General features: G+C 29.5%; 1 protein-coding gene across 1 annotated transcript; it reads right to left on the bottom strand.

Annotated features, from left to right (window-relative positions):
- Positions 1-2,632: 2,632 nt before the first annotated feature.
- On the bottom strand, positions 2,633-16,953 carry LOC119615093. The gene is made up of 4 exons (XM_037971163.1): positions 16,721-16,953; positions 6,298-6,619; positions 5,962-6,232; positions 2,633-5,899 (listed from the first exon to the last, which is right to left on the bottom strand). Exons 2-4 carry the CDS (start codon positions 6,478-6,480, stop codon positions 4,440-4,442), a joined length of 1,914 nt encoding a protein of 637 aa, XP_037827091.1. The 5' UTR covers positions 6,481-6,619; positions 16,721-16,953; the 3' UTR covers positions 2,633-4,439.
- Positions 16,954-17,627: the final 674 nt, after the last annotated feature.

Raw genomic sequence — 17,627 nt, 5'->3', positions numbered from 1 at the left:
TTATTTCTTGATATTAACTTCGTGATGTTATCCAATAAAATCACGAGGTTTATATAAGGTTATATAGGCCGATTTGAGTTTTTAAATATTTTTTTTTTTTATTTAGAAAAACCTTCGACTCGACCTATTTGAGTGTTGAATTATTATGCCTTCGAGAGGAGGGTATTAATGTCGAAGTGCTTTACGTGAACACCTGCCGTGTTGACCTATTTCACGGTGATCTTTTTCAACCAGTGAGCGATTCACCATCTCCCCATTGTGCTTCATACACGCAGGTGGCAATTTACGTATATAGAAGTTCCTGTCCATACGTGCACTTTGGCCAAGTACTTGTTCTATCTAATCTCTGACCATTGCTGCCCCGTTGCTTAACTTCCGAGATGCAAAAACATCACTTCTGTTTATAACCACGCAGATGGGATGGCATCTGTTGAGTCGGCAACAGCACCTAGAGACGAAACCGGTAGACCAAAGTACGAATTTATCAAATAATCCGAGACTTTTTTTACACGATAGTAATTCTGGTGTGATCAGAGTTTACTCTGAACATACCTGGACAAGGAAGGAAAATTCAATGGTATTACTTGTATAAGATACCTTTCAACCATCGCCCAGCACACTTTTTATTATCCCACACATTCATAAAATAAAAACATACGACAGACTTACTGTAGGCATAAGGGCGGATGAGTTCCGTATACCCCTACAATCATCCTGTTCATATACAAATAAAAACAACTTATTTCCAACGCTTAGTCCCACAGTCACTCCTCTGTGGAGTATCTGTCAGTCGACAACAGCACCGAACTTATCCCGAAATATAGATTTTACCATGCATCAGTCTTTTAACCGCAACAAACACTTCCCGCGAATTTGGGTTTAAACAATAGCCACTACGTGGATCCCGAAGGAACCTCAACCAACTGACGGGACAAGTAATGCGGGCAACTGGCCAGCCGCAAGTACCAGATTATGTGGTTCTCTACTTAGACCCCATGTTAAATCATACAAGGTCTAGCCAGGGAGTGAAATGTTATCACTAGTTTATAGTCCCGGCAGACTAGAGGTACTGGGCCAAATTATGGCATACGATATCGATCGAAATCTCCATTTAGATTCTATTGAGATTTCGATCTATATCGTATGCCGTAATTTGGGCCCTGGTAGCACTTCATTACCCCGGCAATACGACAAATACTAAAGTCTAAAATATAGTTACTTTTTTATCATGGGACACCCTAAAAATATGCAAATAATCGATAACCACTATTCAATAGCTTTCCACTTCGATTGGGCACAACTTTAAAAATGTTTAATATTTTCATCATTTAAGGAAGGGGCTTTCAAAATTCGACCCATACTAGTGTATTTTAGAATCGTGATGTTTTGTTATTGTTTTAAATTTATTTTTTGGGAAACACAAAATAATTTGGTTGCCAAAACTATGCCTTAAGAAAAACATATGTTTTTTTTTTGTTATTGTAGACTATTTATATTATTATTAACAAGTAGAGAGAAAAAAAGTCACGTGTTGCTAAAATGTACCAAAAATTCTTAAAAATATGCTCTTTTTTTAACAATTTCTGAATTGTTAATTTCAAGAGTTTTTATAGAGCCATGTAAGACCGGTACAAGAGTACAATTTGTTTACATATAATTTTCTACGTCATTTTATTGTTTTTTCTGATTTTTATTTTATTTAAATTTTCTCTCAATTTTATTTTTATTTTTGCATAAAACACCCTCTATTTTTATTTACTCGTTTGATTTATTTATAAAATTTAATTGAGTTAATTGTTGGCGTACTTCTTCATTTCTTCCTGCATTTGTTGATATATAGTGTGTGGTCAAGTTCAAGGTTGAGTTTTAATAATATTATAGATGAATTTTTCTTTTTTTATTATTTTAATAGTTTTATAATTTTTATTTGTTTTTAAAACACATCACATGTTTTACTTTTATTTATTACTGTAGAAGTATTTTTTTTAATATGCAATTGATTTTTTTTGTTCAAATAAATTGTTGTAATTTTGTGATTAATCTATGTAAATATTTGTTAATTGTTGTAACTTTGGTTATATTTTTTCTCAGTTAACTGTTAAACTTTTGCGCACGAGATTTTTTTGGGGGAATTCTACACTTTTTTTAATAATATATTATATTTTTTATTTTAAACCAAAAAGGAAACAAAAACTAATTAATTAAATTTTTTCCTTTAACTATTCTACTAAATTGACATGTTTAGTGCTCAAAATCTTTCAACTGACTACTGCGAAAATTTTTCTCTGTGTTTTGTTTCATTAATAATACTATAAAAATATAATTGTTTAGTATTATTGTTGTAATACCTATAGTTGACAACTATAGAAATTTTATTAAAAACGAAAAAAAAGAAAATGTCTCAAATAAAAAGAGTGTAATTTTTATCCCTTAGAATTTACACTCTTTTCATTAGAGATATCTTTACTAAATATCAACTCCCTGAGAACTGTTATTAAAGCTGCGCATGTTCTAGCATGTCATTGTAAATAACACAACCACTTGTTGAGACTGGACTGAGTGGTTCTAGTCTGTAAGGGAAATTTAATTAAAAAAAAAATTCCATGTAACAATAGGGTTTTTTTGTATTAAATTTTTTTATTTTTGTTTTATTCATTAAAATAATTTGTTTTTTTTTTTACAAAATATATTCATGTCGGTGTATAATTTTATCTTAAATTTAACAAACTTATAAACTATAGAAATTTTTTTGTAGTTTTTTTGTTTATTATTATTAAATAATATGCTATATAAATATAAAAATATATTGCTCTAAAAAGCATTTATTTATAAAAATATATTTAAAATTTTATTATACAATTTGTTGTTGTTATTTTTAGTACTAACTAGCTATTTAAGTAAGTCTCATATTTAGTAATATTAGTTAAACTGCACGTATTTAAAAATTTTTAATACAAATATAGTTAAAAGGCAAAATGTGTTAACTGCAGTTTATTGAAATTTCTGAGTAACTTAATAATTGAACTTTGCTTAAGTGAGAGCTTTAATAAGTAAAAATATTTGTTATAAAAGTTGTCACGGTATTTTCCACTACGAACCCGCACGGAGTCTAATATTAAGCCAAATGGGACTTAACCCATTCTTATTCATAACAATTTATCAAAGATTAATAGATTAAATTTAAATAAAACAAGTAAGAAGTTATAGTCGGGCGAAGCCGGCCATATAATACCCTACATTAGTTAAAAAATTTTTTGATATAGTGTTCATAATAAATCATTTAAGTTGAATTGTATCTTGTCTCAGTCATATTTTGAAGAGGGCTTTGTATAGGGGCTAGGGTCAAAAAATTCATTAGGGTTATGAAGGGTAGTACTAGAACTTGGTTTTGCAGCTTTTTGTCGAGATACGAGTATATTGAACATAATTATGAACTTAAAAGCCCTAATCGGGGGGATTCAGTTGTATGGGGCCTAGGTCAAATGTTGGACCGATGTTACCCATTTTCAATAGGATTCGTCTCTAGTACAATAGAAGATCATGTGCAATCAATTTCATTGAATTATCTTCAAAATTGCGACCTGTACTTTGATTACAAGACCTTTACAAGCCCTTTACGGGGGTTCAGTTGTATGGGGGTTAGGTGAAATAATGGACCGATCATAACCATTTTCAATGGGCTTCGTCACTGAGACAATAGAATAGCATGTACCAAATTTCATTGAATTATCTTCAAAAATGCGACCTGTAGTTTAATTACAAGACGGACGGACATAGCTAAATCGGCTCGGAAAATGATTATAAGCCGATTGGTATACTTAAAGGTGGGTATAGGACCAATATTATTGTGCATTACAAATATCAGCACAAACCCAATATACCCTCCCCACTAAAGTGATGTAGGGTATAAATATATCTTATAAACCCTTGATAAATTGTAACGTAAAAGGCCTTTAGGTTTTTTGTATCCACTACGAAAAGTGGGAGTGTTCCGTTCAAATCAAATAGTTTTTCTTAACCTTTCTATACCCATGGCAAAAAGAGTAAGACTATTGCACTAGCTATACTATACAAAGTTTAATGAAAACTATATAAATTAACTTATAAAAACTAATTCAAAAAATTAATTGGTTAAAATTCGGGCCCACAGAACCCAAGCGGGTATAGAAAGGTTAAAAGATTTGTTTTAAATATTGCACTTAATTTATATGTAAAACAACATTTAACCACAATTGCCTTTTAACTGAATTCTCTAAATCTTATTTTATATATATGTATATATATTACAATAAATAAAGGAAGACTCTAGGGTCTAAATATATATTTCTTCTTAATATAATTTTGTAGCACATTTAAGTAGACAGGTTTTCTATTTTTGTAAGTAACAGCTTTTAAAGCTTTATTTGAGGTTTAACACTAAACTCTTTATGCGCCTTGAATTAAACTTGAGCTCCCTGGGATCTTTTCTTTAACCATTTACGAATCATAGACTCACTCAGCCAAAACAATAGAGCCATACTAGTAAGACCATTAATAAAATGTATAGTTACTCTATAACTATAGACATCGGTGATTATGCCCAAAATGGGACCAAAGGCAAAAGAAAATATTGAATTAAATATCAGCTGTAAACCGGAGGCGGCTGGTAAACGATTTAATGGCACATAACTGGGTATAATTAAAGGTGAGAAAATCGTACGAAAACCTTTACCGAAACCGATCAAAACAAATACCGCCATAACTACATTATAGGAATCGGTTATGGTTACTATAACACGACCTATAGAAATGGCTATAATGCCAAAGGCAAATAAAACACGATTATCCAATTTTACTTTTTCCAAAGCAAAAGGAGCCAAAAAACGTACGGTTATATCCATGCCTCCCAACAGAGACATGGCCAGAGATATCTGACCATCTGAATAACCAAAACTGTTTAAGATAAAGGGTGTCAAGACCGAAAAATTCATTTCACCAAACATCATTATAGTCATGCCCATGGCCAGATTGACAAAGGTGAAATCTTTTAATAAATCTAAATCGAAAAATTTCACTATTTTTTGACCTATAGTCATTTTACTTTTTATGCGTTCATCTTCTTCTATGGCCGCTTGTAGTTTGGCTGCCTCCAGCTTTTTCTCTTCCTCGGTTAGTTTCTGCAGTAAAGCCTTTTCCTCGGCACAAGTACAGCGGAATTCATCAAAACCGGGTTTAGAATAGATGCTCGTTTTACTAGCATAACGATCTTCATCTTCTCTTTCACGATTGAAATAATTGGGTTTATATAAAGAAGCCTCTTCTGGAGTTTCCTCATGTCCCGCCTCGCCACCATCACGTCTGGACAATTGGCGTTTTAATACTTTTGAGGGTCTATAGCGAGGCACTTTTTCCGAGGCCAAAGACATTTTAGAGCCATACCAACCATCATTAGCTCTAGCCAACATGGGTGTGGCCGGTTCAGTAATTTCATAGCCAGGTCTTTCAGGATCATCTTCATTGAAGAGATATTGTGAAGAGAAAATGCTACGTTTTCCCTTGCGTTGATACTGGCAATATTTGCACTCAAACTCGGCTTGTTCTTTGTCATTGGCATTAGCGGTATTGGGTAAGGTATTGCCATTAGTTTCGGCCAACTTTTCTTTTTCAGGTTTTTTTACATGACGTAAAACAGGCTGATAAGTTAAGGCACACAGGAAAGCATTAAGAGCTATGGCAGAGTAAACCAAAATGGAGCCTTGGGCACCATAGTTGTACATTAAAACGGTGGAAAAGTAAGGGAATATAATGGGACCCAAACCGGTTATAGTCCAAGAGAAACCAGTAGCCTTACGACGGCTATTTTTGAAATAGGTATTTACGGCCAAAGCACTAGCTGCCATGCACAGACCCAAACCTATGCCTGCAAAAGGAGGGGGAAAAATTAGTAAAAAAAGAAATTTCTTTAAGTGGATTTGGACTCACCATAAATACTGGAAAAACACACCACATATTGCCAAAATTGTACACAAAATGCTGACAGGAAAATACCCACAAAACCCAAAAGACTGCCCACTAAAGCCACTTGTCTAAAAGTAAACCTTCTAAACATGGCACCATTTACCAAGCCCGTTAAAGAGGAAATGGCCATCACAACATTAACTATAGTGGTGGTTTGTTTGGCATCAAAACCCAAATTTTTCATGCGATCTCGATAAATGAGACCATATTGTTGCAGGGCGGGAAATAAGGAGAACTGTAAATAATAAGGAAATTATTAATATTAATTGATCTTATATAAGCATATAACTATATACTTACATTACTGAAACCGGCGGCTAAACATACCACCCAACCCCAACCGCCATCGGGTGCCACAAAATCTGGACCCAAATCACTTTTATCTCTCCGTTTCTTTTTTGGTTTTGTGGTCTGTTGATATACAGCAGTATTATTTTTATCTGTTAGAACTGATTTCTCCATAGTTAATTCTTTTGTAGTCATTGTTGTTATACTATTTAATAGATTTGTCTGTTTGTCTGTCGGGACCCGTTGCTATTCTTAACGTTACGCTTCAATTGTTGCAACTAATAACACTAGTACTACTGAGACTGCTACTGTTGTGTTCACATTAGTTTTTGGCCTGCAAGTAAAGAAATAAAAATAAAAATTCCATTGTTAGTTTATTTTCGATCTTAATGGTCTCATCTCGTCATGTAGTGGCAATAATAATAATAAAATGTAATGAAAAATTAAACAAATTTCAAACTTCGTTAGTCAGCTATTCATTGGTTTAGTGTTGAACATTGAGTGTGATCAAGTGATCATCATCATTTCATTTACTTGTTCTTTTTGTGTGTGTGTGTTTGTGTGTGATATTTGTTTTGTATGGCTCTGTTAGCAAGTGCCTATGGATGGGATCTAAAAAGAACACCCCAACATTATAGAGACGTGATATTTACAATGGTTTTTTTGTTATTACAACTTATTTCAGTCTTGCAACTCCGCATGCACTTTAAATGCAACTGCAATAAATGCTCACTGTGTTTTTTTTTTCGTGTTTTACATGCCTATAGACATTATTACATTAAGGCCCATAATTCTTTCTGGAGACTTCACTATTTAACAACACAAAATAATTTTATTTTATTTTAGCCAGAATAGGAAATGCGGATTATTTTTCATTTCATTTGTGATTATTTTTAAATCAGCATACATTTACGCCGTCTTTGAAGCATTTTACTGGCGCTGCTCTTGAAATCTATAAGTTGCAGACAATTGGATATTATAAACAACTTTGTAAACACCCTACCTTGCAGAGAATTCTAATTATACAAGATGTCTTCAAACTGCCTGATTACTAGAATTGTATCATCAATTAGCCTATTAAGATCAGTTTACGCTATTACTCTTAGGGAGCAAATTACGAAGTTCAATAACGATCGCAATTTCTAGTTAAATTATATAGATTTTGGCCGATATTTTTCTTAAAGTTTCTTCTTAAGGTAGAGTCTATAAAGATCTATTGATGTTGTCCTTATGATCATTCTCCCATCAAAGACTAATCTATAAACTTCGATCTAGACTCTTACGAGTGAGCAAATTTCAAAATCGAGATCGAAATCTTCATTTTAATTATATTGCTTTTAAAAGATACCTTCTCAGGCTTTTATGAACAGGAGTAAATTATGGGATTTGATTTCGATTTCAATCCCCATTTGATATTGATCTCAATTTCCATTTATATTCTATTCAGGTTGGCCAATATCTTCAGAATAGTCTATAAAAATCGATCTAGACTCGTAAAGTCTATAAAGATCTATTGATGTTGTCCTTAATTGTTTATTGTCCTGCCAAAGACTGATCTTTAAAATTCGGTCTAGACTCTTACGATCAGTGAGAAAATTACAAATTCGAGATCGAAATCTTCATTTTAATTATATTGCTCTTATGAACAGGAAGAAATTACGGGATTTGATATCGATCACAATCTCCATTTGATATCGATCTCAATCTTCATTTATATTCTATTCAGGTTGGCCAATATCTTCAGAATAGTCTATAAAAATTGATATCTTACGATCAGGAAGCAAATTACGAATTCTAGATCGAATTGTCCATTTCAATTCTACAAAAAATTCTAATGATCGATCCAGTCTCTTATGATGATTTGGGAAAATTTTAATTTAAATGAAAATCATAATATTGTTTTGGTCAAAATTTTCCCGGTAAAGTCTAGTCTATGAAGATCGATGGAAGCTCTTACAATTAAGGAGCAATTTAGGGGAATTCGATATTGATCGCTATCTCCATTTATATACTATTGAGGTTGGCCAATATCTTTACATGATTTTGACCATTTAGCCAGCAAAAACTAGTCTACAAAAAACGATCTACACTCTTGCGATCAGAGAGCCAATTACAGAACTTAATAACAATCAAAATTTCCATTAAGTTCTATTAAGGTTGGTTCATATCATTCTATAATTATTAAAATTGTTGCCACTAAAGTTTATTCTATGAAGATCGACCTAGGCTCTTATGATCAGAGAATAAAATGGGACATTCAATATCGATCACAATGTTCATTTAAGTTATATTAAGTTTGATCAATATCTTCCTATGATTATTAAAATTTTCTCACAAAAGTATAGTCTATGAAGATTGATCAAGGCACTGATCAATCAAATTCAAGATCGAAATTTTCGCAGGCTCTAACAATCAGGGGTTTAATCGAGCGAAATCTTCATTGAAATTATATAAATGTTAGCCGATATCTACCAATGACGATTAAAATTTTCAAACCAAATTCAATTCTATGAAGATCGATCCACGATCTTTTGATCTAGTAGAAAAGTAAAGCATTGGAAAGCGATCGAAATCTTTATATAAAATCGATGATATTACGATCAGTTTCGAATACCGTAATATCGCCACTAAAGCATTTAAATTTACAGCATTCGAAAGCGATCGAAAACTTTATAAAAATAGAGATCGATTGTTACAATTTCGTCTGAAATTCGAGTACCATAAGGTCAAAGATTCCTCAATGAAAATTGATTTCTTTGTAAATCAAATAATTAAATAAATGAATGAGTTAATTCATTCAGAAATCCCAAGCATGGACAAGATCACTAAATCAATTAGTAGGGAAACAAATACTATAGCAACACTATCACCAAACACTACACTACCTGGCCCTATAGGCATTTTAAAATTTACTACGAATTGTTTTTAGTACATTTAATTTTATGCCTGCATACTTCACTGAGAGTTGTATGCATTTTTAACTGACAGTTGATCTAAGATCATCGATCATTTGCACTTAATGCTGACTCAGCACAAAATGTTTTATACTTTTTTCACTTGAATACTATTTCCATACTTAGTATTTATCTATAAAGTACTTGTATACATCTCAACGCCTGCACTATTAAACAATTTTTCAATTTACATGTTTTGACAAACGAATGAAGGCACAAACCCTCCTTCCCATCCAACAAAAAATTAATCGTTGTTATTTTCACTATATAGAAAAATATCTATTACCATTTTATAAATTACATACAAACTATTGTCATTCAAACGTTGATAGGCAACACATCACGACATCACTTGTCTGTTGCACAATTATGCTGTTGTCGTTAAATTGTTCAATGAAGTTCAATAGTAATAATAATGAAGATGATAATGTTGTTAGAAATTGTTTTAATACTTTTTTTTCATATAAATAGTTACTTAATGTTGATCGATAATAATTTGTCATAAATTGTTTAGTTTAGTGCTATATGTTTGTAGAATTCTCAGGTCTCCATCACCATGTGTCTCAGACACTGTCACTGCTGTCATAACTAAAGCTATCACTTTATTTTTTGTTTCTAGACGCATTTCTCTTTAAAACCACAACATTTAAGGTGTGCCATAATTATTACAAATTGATGTTCGATCATAAATTCTTTTACTTGCATTTTTTTATCTCACAACATGCTGTCGTGTTTCATCTTTACGCAGGCCATCAAATGCAGATCAATCAAAGTGATTGGGAGAGAGAGAGAAAAAAACTTATTGGCATATTGACATTTAGTTTCATAAAAGTGTGGGTATTAAGGAAAGTTATTGTAAACTGCAGTGATGGGAATAGGCTACTAAGAAGTTGAGTGAGTACTTTTATTTACGATCACTTGGTTTATTAAAAATTTTTCATAAGGATCTTTTAGTGATCTTCACTCTTGTCTGCATAATTTTCAAACAGATTTTTGGGATAATTTTAGTTTTGTAAAGTTTTTTTTAGAAAAGTTTGCAATTTTACAGAAATGAAGATCAGAATTGATCAAAGTTTACTTAATGAAACTTTGTAATCCGATTTGATCACTTATTCAGAAGATCATTTCCATTACAGTTATGAAAAACGGTCGATTTTTAAAGAAATATTTTTGCTTTCATTTCATTGACTTTAATTTAGACAAAAATCTGTCAGTGATCAATGTTATTGTGTGCAGAAAAGCAATGTTGAAGATCGGTAGATAAAGAAATGGCAACAATTCATAATATCTAAATTATAAGACGAGTTTTTCTTGAATTTTTCATGAAGTTCAGAGTGTTTTTATAGAAGCTGATTTGCTGAACCTAAGACAACAACCAGAAGGTGATCATGACAAATATTTACAGTATTTGATGACAAACGATGTGATCAAAGAGATTTACAAAGAATTCTTTAAAACTTATTAATTATAACTCCGATTTGCTCACAGTTTCAGAACCTAAAAAACAAAACTGAACGATATCTTAGTGGAAAATGTTCGCTTTTATTTGCTTAACATTCCTTTATGCAGAAAAGCAATGTTGAAGATCGTTAGATAAAGAAATTGGACAAAATACTGGCAGTGATCAACATTCCTTTATGCAGAAAAGAAATGTTGAAGATCGGTATATAAAGAAATTGCCTTAATGGTTAGTTAGGACAACAACCAGGTGTTGATCATGGCAAATAGTTACAGTATTTGATGACAAACGATGTGAACAAAAAGATTTATTGAAGAATTGATCCAAATTGATTATATAAAACTTTTTTATTCGATCCTGATAAAAAAAACTTAAAGAGTTTTCCAAATATTTGTATAAAATGGTCGATCTCTTAGTGAACCGTTTGTTCGACCTTAATATATAAAAAAATCTGTCAGTGATCAATGTTATTGTGTGCAGAAAAGCAATGTTGAAGATCGGTAGATAAAGAAATTGCCTTAATAGTTAGTTAGGACAACAACCAAGTAGTGATCATGGCAAATATTTACAGTATTTGATGACTAACGATGTGATCACAAAGATTTTTTGAAGAATAGTTCAAAATTGATTAAATAAAACTTTTTATTTGAGCCTATGAAAACAAACTGATTCCCAAAAATTTTTATAAATGATTGATCTCTTATTGAACCGTTTGTTCGATCTTACTTTAAACAAAAATCTGTCAGTGATCAATATGTTGAAGATCGGTAGATAAAGAAACTAGAGTAGATTACAATATCTCTATTACAAGCCGAAATATCCTTTAACAATTTATGGATGACAATTAGTTAAGACCACAACCAGACTGTGATCATTAAAAACAATGTTAAAGATCAGAACAGCAGGGATTTTTGAAAGAACAGAGTTTGTGATTGAATTGTTTAATTAAACCTGTTATAGAAACTAGTTTTAAAATTTCACTTTTGGACGATTTATTTCAATAGGAATAGAAAATTTGAATATATTTCAGATATCCGTTTATATGTTTCAGATATTAGTTGATAATTTGTTTAGATAAAAAGGCAAATTTTTCTTTAACTGTGCACAAAAGAGAGTGGTTTTTGAGAAACAAATTTTCTGGTTTGAAAGATCAAAAATTAGCTAAGACAACAACCAGATGATGATCAGCATATATTTCAGATATCCATTGATACCTAACTTTAAACTTACTCCAACTTTGGCAAAATTAAAACTTAATTAATCACTTCTCTATTATTTATCAGTTTCTCACTTTTCTAACCATCTCTGTGTCAGTCGTGTCTCTACCTTTTTATATTGCTAACTTTTGCCAACATGCAACCCGAACAATTGACCAACAATCATGTATGTATGATTTGTTGTTTGAACATGACTTGTTGGAATTGTTGTTATTTTTTTATTTTTTAATCTTCATATGATAATTTTCGCACATGATACGAATACTAATGATATTGTCAATATTTATTGATTGACATTCAATAGTCGTTTGCATGCATATTTGTACTATATGATGGTTTCAGAATAATTTAGCTGCAAGAGGGAGATCTATAAACCATATTTTTCAGTATTGTTCAGTTTTTTTTTTCTTGTCTTTATCAATCCATTATAATATTGATTAGACGACGGGGCTTTTAAATAAATATTGTAACAACTAGACGAGTTGCTTCTTTATGGAAAGTATTAAGTTTACATTTAGGTTTTTTTTACGTTTCATTATCCTTTTTTTCGTGTCCAAGTTGTAGTTTATGAACTTGATCTAAATTACTTTTAAATTACTACTAAAAATAGTTTTTTAATCAATAACGCAAAAATCACAAAACATCTGGAGGTGATCGAGATATATATTTCTAGAAAGAGAGCATAAAAAGGGCAAATGCTCAGCTAAGGCAAGAACCAGATGATGATCATTGTTACGGCATTAGACATGCTAAAAATCCTTAGATCCATTTCAAATAGAAAATTTTCAATGCAAAAAATGTTTCTCTATCGATGGTTATAGGCCTTACAGATCTCTTCAATCATTCTCTTTTAAAATATCATCAAAATTTTCTTTAAATAGTTAATTTTTTCGCCGTGTACTTAACTTCACTTGCGATACATATGCTAAATTAACTAAAAATTGTTTTTTTTTTAAATCAATAACGCAAATATCATAAAACATCTAGAGGTGATCGAGATATATATTTCTAGAAAGAGAGTATGAAAAGGGCAAATGCTTAGCTAAGACAAGAACCAGATGATGATCATTGCTACGGCATTCGACATGTTAAAAAAACCTTACATCCATTTCAAATAGAAGATTTTCAATGCAAAAAATCTTTCTCTACAGATGGTGATAGGCCTTACAGATCTCTTTCTTTTAAAATATCATCTAAATTTCCTTTAAATAGTTAATTTTTTCTCCGTGTACTTAACTACACTTGCTTAATGTCACATATTTTACAAACTTATATTTTGTTCATATTTTTTGCCTTTCCTACATGTTTGACATGATTCATTAACATTTCAGAGTCTCAGTTTCATTGCTGCATGTCTTTCAGTTGATTTTCTTTACAACAAAGTGCTCTGAAGATGATGATAATTTTATCGCAACACGGGTGACAACATATTCTGTGTCCATTTATTTATATTTTTTCTCTCTAGTAATTATAAACACTAATCTAATGTATTGTACATATAGTAAATCTTGGTAGCTTGGGAACAAAAACTTTAAACTAGTTTTCTTGTGATTTCTTAAAGCTTTAACCGGCCGGCCGGTCGTTCGGTCGCAAAATGTACGCCCTCGTTTGTTTGACTTTAATTTATGCCTCAATAGATTGTAGACAAGAACCAGGCAGGCGGTGATCAATGCAACTGTATATAAGCAAACAATGTTGATAATCAGTAGGTAAAGTTGGTCGTTCGGTTGTATGATCAGTTGTTTGCTTGGTTTGTTGGATTTACAGGGGGAAAAAAGTCTATATTTAAAGCGATTAATATATTTTTGCTGGTTGTCCGTTTGTCAGTTCTTATGTTGCTCACTTCAGCTGCTGCTGCTGTTAGTTGTGCTAAAACCTCAGCTTTAACCGCAAGAAGATATTTTGTTGCACTTACAAAGCCAGTCGTCTAAGGCATCTGTAAAAGTGGACAACATTGAAATGTTTAAAATGCAAACAAAAAGTAATACATTTTTATTTAAGTATTTATTATATTTTACTACCTTCAGGGGTAAATGTTGCAGTTGTTGTAGTTACATGTACAATGTTTATAAACTTAAACCAGCATCAAACATATAACATGTGGTGCAAAAGTTTATTTAGATTACACAGAACTAAAAAAAATCTTTTCCTAAATTTCTTGCAAGAAAATTCATTAGAAATTTTATTAAAAAAATCTATACGAAATTTATTAATTTGTATTAAATTTTATCCGAATTTTTTTTAAACTTGAAAATTTATACGAAATTTTATTTAAAGAGAAAATTTATTTATTCGAAATTTATTTATTTGTATCCAATTTTATCTGAAATTTAACAAAATTTAAGCGAAATTTTTTTTAGAAAAGAAAATTTATTTGAAATTTTCTTTAAAATTAAAATTTATCTGAAATGTCTTAATTTGTATTCAATTTTATCCGAAATTTTTTTAAACAAAAAAATTTATCCGAAATTTTATTAGAAAATAAAATTTATTTATACAAAATTTTCTTTAAAAAGAAAATTTATCCGAAATTTATTTATTTGTATCGAATTTTATAAAAAATTCTGAAATATTTAAATTTATCCCAAATTGTATTTGAAAGGTAAATTATTTTTATTTTTTTGCAGAAATTTTATACGAAACATTCTTTTAATAGAAAATTTTTACAAAAATTTCATTAGAATTGAAATTTAACTAAAATATTCCATAAAAAATTAAACCAAAAATTTTATTTAGAAATAAAATTCTCCGAAATTTTTTTTAAAAATAATATTTATCCGATTTTTTTTCAAAAGAAAATTTATCCAAAATTTTCTGTAAAAAAAAATTATACAAATTTTTTTTAAAATTGAAATTTATCCAAAATTTTCTAAAAATGAAAATTTATTCGAAATAAATAATAAATAATAATAAAAAATAAATAATACAAAATTCTATAAAATATAAATTTTTTCGAATTTTTTTATTAAAATAAATTTATCAGAAATTTTCTTTAAATATAAAATTTATCCGAATTTTTTTTTTAATTTAATTTATTTTCAACTAGACTATAGATGGAAGGTTCCAAGTCCGCCCATTTTCCCAAAAATGTTCATAAGAATATTAAAGTTCATCGCGCAAAATTTGAAGAATCTAATCCTATTAGTTTCCCAGATAAACGAATTTTTGTATTTAATTCATATGGGAGGTACCGCGTTCCCCCATTGGTAGTACGCCAATTTATTACCCAACATGTATACAGGGATGTTAAAGTTCTTCGTGCCAAATTTAAAGATTCTAACAAATAGTTTTCCAGATAAACGAATTTTTGTATTTATTTGAATATGGGAGGTGGCTGCTATTCCGCCCACTTTTTATCCTAAATAATCATATAAACACTAAAGTGACGCCGACAAAATTTGAGGACTCTAACTGTTAATCTTCTAAGATACACTGATTTAATATTTTATTAATATGGAAGGTGCCACGCCCACTATAGCCATTCCGCCAATTTTGTCCACAGAATTTTTTTTTTTAAATTTATTTATTTAAATTTTAGAAAACTTCAAAGTTTTTTAACAATTTTTTTAACAAAAATTTATTCGAAATTTTTTTAAAAAGAACATTTATTTGTAAATAAAAATTATAAAAAAATTTCTATAAAAAGAATTTATCCGAAATTTTCTATAAAAAGATAATTTATTTCAAGTTTCAATTATATAGAAATTAATATGAAATTTTATTTAAAAATAAAATTTATACAAAATTTTATTAAAAAGTAAAATTTATTCGAAATTTTCAATAAGAAATATAAAAATTTTTCTTTAAAAAGAAAATTTTTCGTAATTTTGTTAAAAAAAGAATTTATACAAAATTTTATTTAAAAATTAAATTCTTTGTAATTTTGAATAAAAAGGGGAAAAATTTTCCATAAAAAGAAAATTTATCCGAAATTTACTATAAAAATAAAATTTACTCTAGATTTCCTTTAGAATGAAAATTTATCTAATGTTTTCGTTAATTAAAATTTTAAATTTTCTATAAAACGAAAATTTATCCATACTTTTCTTTAAAAAATAAAATTTATCCGACATTTTTTTTATAAAAATTTCATGAAAAAGAAAGTTTATCTGAAATTTTCTTTAAAAATAAAATTTATTCAAAATTTAATTTAAAAAGAATTTTATCTGAAATTTTCTTTAAAGAAGAAGAACATTTATTGAAAATTTTCTATAAAAAGAAAATTTTACTTTTCTTTAAAAAAATTCTTTAAAAAGAAAGTCTATCCGAACTTTATTCGAAATTTTCTTTTAGAGAAAATTTATCCAAAATCATATATTAAAGAAAAATTTTGAAAAAAATTTTTCGTAAAAAGCAAATGTATACGATATTTTTTTTAAAAAGGAAATTTATTCCATATTTAAAAAAAAATTATCCAAAATTTTTAATAAACGGAAAGTTTACATGACATTTTTTAAAAAAGATAATCCAAATTTTTCAATAAATCAAACTTTTTTATAACTCCCAATAATGTTGAAAATTTCCGGGAATTTATCAGAAATTTTCAATAAAAAGAACATTTTTTTGAAAATTTCTTTCAACAATTTTTTCGAAATTTTCTATAAAATAAAGTTTATCCGAAGTTTTCCATAAAATCCATATCTATCCCAAAATTTTTCGTAAATACATAATTTATACAAAATATTTTATGAAGAAAAAAGCTCAATCCGAAAATTTCTATAAAACGAAAATATAAGGAAAATTCCCGGTAATTGCCCGGTAATAAAAACCCTAATCTTAAAACACACATATATGTATGTACTTACAAATATTTCACACCTTTTTCGCCCACTGTCTTCTTTTTACAAAATTGTTAAAAATAATATCATTGAACTTTGTTGAAGTGTGCCATAAATTGTATGATATTGTGTTATTAGACAAAAAAATAAAACGGGAATTTTTTTGAAATAATTTTCTCTCTCATGCCAGAAGTCCAGCCAGGTCTGTTAATATGAGGGCTTGATACGTTTTTTCCGGTTCTTTATTATTTTAACTAACAAGCCAGCCACTAACCAACCAACATTTGTTTCAATCAACTAAAAACATGAAAGAAAAAACAATTTAAACAAATGGACAAACGTATAAACAAATAAACAAAGGCCAACAGATAAAAACGAGTCAACAAGTCAGACAAGCAGACTAGCTACTGGTACTACTACTAGCAGCAGCATCAGACTTCCTTAAACTTTAACTGCTGCTATGGCAGTGAAATGTTTAAAACTAAATGTATTTGTAGCGTAAATTTAATGACTTGGCCTGGCCTATAGTTATTAAGAGACAAACTTTTCAATTAATACAACAATAATGCAATAGATACAGTTGTATTTTTTTTAACTTTTATTTATTTAATTTTTTTGTGTGAGTGTATTTAAACGCTTGATTGCGTTTTTTTTATTCTATTGATTGTCTTTGTATGTTGTTGATTTTGTATCTAAATTATTAGTTGTTGTTAATGTTGCTACGTCAGATACTGGTTTCTATATCATTTTATATACTTTTTTGCAATTCATGCTGAACCATCATCACTTCTAATATTCTTTGTATGTTTTTTTTTTTGTATTTCTGAATAATTTTCAACATTAATTGTTACCACTACAGTCACAACAGTTGTTTTAATAATATTTTTTGTTTTTGTTGTTATTTGACTGATCAGTACCAGTATTGGAGTGTCTA

This window comes from Lucilia sericata, unplaced genomic scaffold, assembly GCF_015586225.1.
Source record: "Lucilia sericata isolate MDLA Ls3-8-SP2 unplaced genomic scaffold, ASM1558622v1 Contig004086F_arrow, whole genome shotgun sequence".
In the NCBI taxonomy this organism is placed as follows: Eukaryota; Metazoa; Arthropoda; class Insecta; order Diptera; family Calliphoridae; genus Lucilia; species Lucilia sericata.
The sequence above is the reverse complement of the archived record's forward strand: the minus strand, read 5'-3'. Positions and strand labels throughout refer to the sequence as shown.

Bases quoted from the DNA above. Each gene is read 5' to 3' on its own strand.
- LOC119615093 (XM_037971163.1), bottom strand. From the start codon at position 6,480: ATGACTACAAAAGAATTAACTATGGAGAAATCAGTTCTAACAGATAAA. The intron at 6,233-6,297 runs GTAAGTATATAG...TATTATTTACAG, and splicing joins TAGCCGCCGGTTTCAGTAAT to TTCTCCTTATTTCCCGCCCT. The intron at 5,900-5,961 runs GTGAGTCCAAAT...CTCCTTTTGCAG, and splicing joins GTGTTTTTCCAGTATTTATG to GCATAGGTTTGGGTCTGTGC.